The sequence below is a fragment of the Galeopterus variegatus genome, unplaced genomic scaffold (genome assembly GCF_000696425.1).
Source record: "Galeopterus variegatus unplaced genomic scaffold, G_variegatus-3.0.2 Scaffold2516, whole genome shotgun sequence".
NCBI lineage: Eukaryota > Metazoa > Chordata > Mammalia > Dermoptera > Cynocephalidae > Galeopterus > Galeopterus variegatus.
Genome location: NW_007728627.1, coordinates 18993 through 23672, shown reverse-complemented (window position 1 = coordinate 23672; position 4680 = coordinate 18993). Strand labels below are relative to the sequence as shown.

The window sequence follows — 4680 nt, the reverse complement described above, 5'->3', positions numbered from 1 at the left end:
CTCTCTCTCTCTCTCTCTCTCTTGCTTCCTCTCGCCATGTGATCTGCTTGTACCCGCTGGCTCCCTGCCACTTTTCCGCCATGAGTAGAAGCAGCCTGAGTTCCATGCCAGATGCTGCTGTCCCAGAATTGTAAGCCAAATAAACCTCTTTTCCTTATAAATTACCCAGTGTCAGGTATTTCTGTTATAGCAACATGAAATAGACTAAATCATGACCATTTGAGCTTTGTGGTCATAAATTAAAACTGAGATTTGTCAGCATGGTTGTTGTGTGACTTTTCCCAGCAATGCTTAGCTCTTAGGGTATAGAGGAGGAGTGGGCAAAAAGTTGTATCAACTACAGTGGGGGTTGGCTAAGAAAGAGTGATGAACAGAGACAGGTAGGGGGATAAAGGAGGCTGATACAGGAGTGATTATAGGGCTGAAAAGGGTGGTAGAGAGGGAAGAAGTGGCCAGTTAATTGAAGGTACTAATTGGGTAAGTGAAAATGATTGGAGTGGGGATATTAGAATGAATTAAAGAATTATAGAAGACAGTGTTCAGAGAGTGAGATTTTCTTAAGTGGCACAGTTATTGGTGATGACCTTGCTGGCTGTGGCCATGGCAGTGGGGGCTGTGGTAGGGGGGAGGACAAAGTCTTTGACGTGGAGTAGGACAAAGAATTGAGAGACCAGACACTGGCTGAGTCATCCAGGTGGATGGTGAAGTCTCTAGGTGAGATGGCAGGAATATGAGTGGAAAGGTAGACAGTGAGCGAGATATTGAAATCCTCCGTGAAGGCAGAAGAACGACTGGGTGCAGTGAGGCTGATAAACAATGACAAAAAGGAGGGATAACAGGTGACACAGATTGATAACAGGAACTTCAAATGTTTGAAGGAGGAAGGAATGAAGGGAGGAAATTGTACGGCAGCCAAGGGGAGAGGGAGGACACCCACCAATTTCCAGGCCCTGTGGTGCACGGGGTACTGGAGAGAAATGAGAAGGTGTGTCCACCAGCAGACAGCGAGGTTTCTGGTGAAGAAAGAGGGTAAAGAGAGTTCAAAGAAAGCGTGCAGGCTGTCAGGGAGTGTGCTGGCGACAGACTGTGCAAAGTTGGTGGTGGGGTGGGGAGGGGAAGCCGGGGACATAGTGAGATTTGGGTCAGATTAGGGGTTATGTAGAAGATAACAACTTATGTACACAGGACAATGTGCGGGCGATGATGGATATTCTGGAAGACTTGGACTTTTGACACTATTTAAGATAAACTTGGATAGATGATGGCCGGTTCGAGAAAACTGTGATCAAATCAACTCATAGTCCCTGGCATTTTGCAGGACTAGCTCATAGGAGGTGTGAAGAGGTACCAAAAAGACAAAACAGGCAGTAATTGCCACTTGAGTGTACTGTGGGGTGGAGGAGGCAACATTTTTCTTTTAATGTAGGTGATACCTGAGTTCTAAGAGGCAGAATGTGTGATTAATCTAAATTTCTTGACATTGTCATTATTCCTGTAAATATAAGGTCATCTCCATCATGGCTTGAAATAAACTATAGATCTACGAGTTCCACTGAGTCATGTGTGCAACCCCACCTGCCAGTAGATAAGAGGAATAGACAACCTTACCTAAAGCAAGTTTGTTTTTGAAGGAAGCCCCCTCAGAGGCTGTGGTCCTCACACCTTGACCTCACTCCCAACCACACCCCCTGGGTTACTGGTTTAAATGCAAAATGGCATCTCTTCAAGACCACAGGCCTTACCTGGAGCATGAGCCTGTCCCAGGTTTTGGTTACTCCATTGTTTTTCCATCGGTCGTCATTGTTGGGAGCACTGTTGTTTTGGTACCTCTCCAGCATCTGCTTCAAAAAGAGGTTTGGTGTGAACTGCGGTGGGAAGAGGCAACACAAGAGGGAGAGTGAGCACACTAATCCCCAAGGATGGAAAAATACTTCTCTCAGCCTGTTGCTGGGGTCACTGAACATTCTCTCCTGGAGAAAAACTGTACTCAGAGGCACCAAGGACAGTCGGCTGAGGCTGCTTTGGGTTGGCTAAAGTCCTTGTCTAGAGAGAAGATCCCCATCTTCAGAGAAATCACTGTGAACAAACATCATAGGGTGGCTTAGGCCTGTGACAGGGGAAAGAGGAAGAAAGATGTTGAATTGAGAGTAAACCTTAGCTGTGGTGGAATATCCATCACCCCATTGAGAGGCCAGTGGCATGGCAGAGTGGTGACAAGTATAGGGTCACAAGTGTGGCCGTGAGAGTCAGGCTGCCTGGACTCAGGATTCTTGCTCTTTCACTTGCCTGCTGTGTAACTTTAGACAAGTTCTTTTACTTTTTTATGCCTCAGTTTTTCCATTTATAAAATGGCAATAGTGATAATGTCTATTTCACAGGTTTATGAGGATTAAGTTAAATTACATATGTGTTATGAATGTGCATATTGGAGTGCCTGGCACACGTAGTAAGGGCTTCATACACATCAGATATTATACTATTATGATAATAATGATGCATATTATTATCATCTTCTGTGCTCTTTGAGACTGTACTCACAAAGTCTCGTTGTGTTGCTGCAGTGATACAAGACGCCACTTCAAAGCCATATGCTATAAACATCAGAATGAAATACTGGAAGAGAAACAAATGAGAAAAAATAATTATATTTGCCCCCAAAGACAGCCTTCCCCAAATGATTGTTATGAATTTTCAGCACATTTGTCTAAATATAAAATCATCCAGTCATTCACATAGTTATTCAACAACCCTCATTGATCAGCTGCTTGGAATGGGGCTTGGTGTTATGTGCTAGGAGTAAGACTCGGTGCTAGTCAGCTCAGCCCTCCCTCTTTCTCCAGAGAACAAATGGTCACTGGATACAGAGCTTTCTCAGTCCAGTATCCTGAATTTCTATTTTAGCTGGGAAAACAAATGTAAGAGAATGAAATGACGTGTGTGTACACGTGTGTGCATGCTCAATGGCTGGCGTGAGAGTCTTAGTGTATCACGCATGATGTACAGTCTCATAAATCCCCTCTAACTGGGAGAAATTTTCTTTCTGGTTTGCTGAAATTTAAAATCAAAGAGGTCAGGAAAAGATGAACTGGCTGTTGTTGGATACCCGGTGTCCCTCCTGATGAGCATCCAGTTTCAGCAGGGGGAGCAGGCAGCCGCCAGGCACACAGCGATTCACCGGCCTTCTCCTCTCACACACGTGGCTGGCCCAAAGTGAGGCTGGGATGCGAGTGAAGGTGGTCTTTAGGGACACCTACCTTCTTCCATGTCTCACTCTGTCTATCTGGGAAGAGACCCAGACAATTTCAGACCATCCATAACATCGCTAGGCCATGAACCACTCAGATGATGCCTTTCTATATTAAGATAATCCCCCCTGCCCCTGCCAACCCCAACCCCAACCCCACGGCCTCATTGCTTAAATTCCTGGGTGTAATATTTGAACTGGTCCTGGTCATGTTTATTGGTGACAGCTGGAAGAAACCTTGGTGGGTTCTCTATCCCAACACCTGTATTTTATAGATGAGGAAAGGTGGTGACTTGTCCAGAGTCACACAGGAAGTCAGAGGCAGAGCTGGGCCAAGAGCTAGCTCTCTTGACTCCCAAACAAGTGCTCTTCCTCCCCAGCACACCCCTGCTGCTTGGCTCTGAGCCATTCTCACATCCTGGTAGTGGCCTCTGTATGAAGAAAACAAGAAAATGCAAATACACGCCCCCATCAACTCTAACAGCAGGATCCCTTGGAAATCAAACCAAGGTGAAACAGGAAAGAAACACCAATGTGCATGTGGGAGGAGTGTTTGGACACTGACCATAGCTGACATGACTCCTTTTAGATTCTGTGTTTTATTTTATTTTTTTATTTTTTTATTTTTTTGTCTTTTTGTCTTTTTTCCGTGTCCGGCAACGGATCGCAACCCTCAGTGTTGCCCCCGTACCGGACCGGGGACCGGCGACAGGATCACAAGCCTCGGCGTTGCTCCCGCGCCTCGCTCAGCCAGTGAGTGGGAGCCGGTCTGTACGTGGGATCCGAACCCTTGGATGGGAGCGCTGCCGTGCTTCCCAAGCGGCGCACTATCCAGTGCGCCACCGGGCCGGCCCTAGATTCTGTGTTTTAAAGTTGGGAGGGAAATATCTACTTTTTTCAAAAATGGTCTTTTGACATATTACATAGTTATATATGATTATTTATATAGTTAAGTTCTAGCTAGCATATTTACTAACACATTTCTTAAAATGAAGAAAATATATAGGGAGCCAGTAATTACATTATTATTTTCCTTTAAACTCTCATTTTTTATTAATCTAAAATCAGGATTACGAGAAGAGCAGAATTTCCTGAAAAATACTCACTACTTACACCAATAATCACATTTCCAAAAATCAGCAGACCCTGGAAGCAACGAACAGTGGAGTCGTCTTTGGCCATCTTCAGGATTTCCCACAAGCTGAAGTCACAGTTGAGAACATCACAATTTAATAGGAGCAGGTGACAATTACTGCTACCATTTCCATGACATGACTAACATCATGCATTTTGAATTGTCTCCTTGCATCCCAAAGCAGGCAAACCAAAGTCATACAATCTTTTAGCAATGAAGGAAATTTGATTCCTGAGCTCAGTAATCACAGTCATTTTGTAAAGAAGAAAAAATAAAGCCTTTCAGAGTCTGATCAGTGCCT

At 44.7% G+C, this 4680-nt stretch overlaps 1 protein-coding gene across 1 annotated transcript in view; it reads right to left on the bottom strand.

The window, feature by feature from the left end:
• Positions 1-4426, bottom strand: part of UPK1B (uroplakin 1B) — a 13413-nt gene extending 8987 nt beyond the window's left edge. The window contains exons 1-3 of the mRNA XM_008582088.1: positions 4358-4426; positions 2539-2613; positions 1743-1865 (exon numbers count right to left, since the gene is read on the bottom strand). Of these exons, the coding sequence (XP_008580310.1) occupies positions 1743-1865; positions 2539-2613; positions 4358-4426 (267 nt within the window). The remainder of the gene's footprint in view (positions 1-1742; positions 1866-2538; positions 2614-4357) is intronic.
• Between the last annotated feature and the right edge of the window lie 254 nt (positions 4427-4680).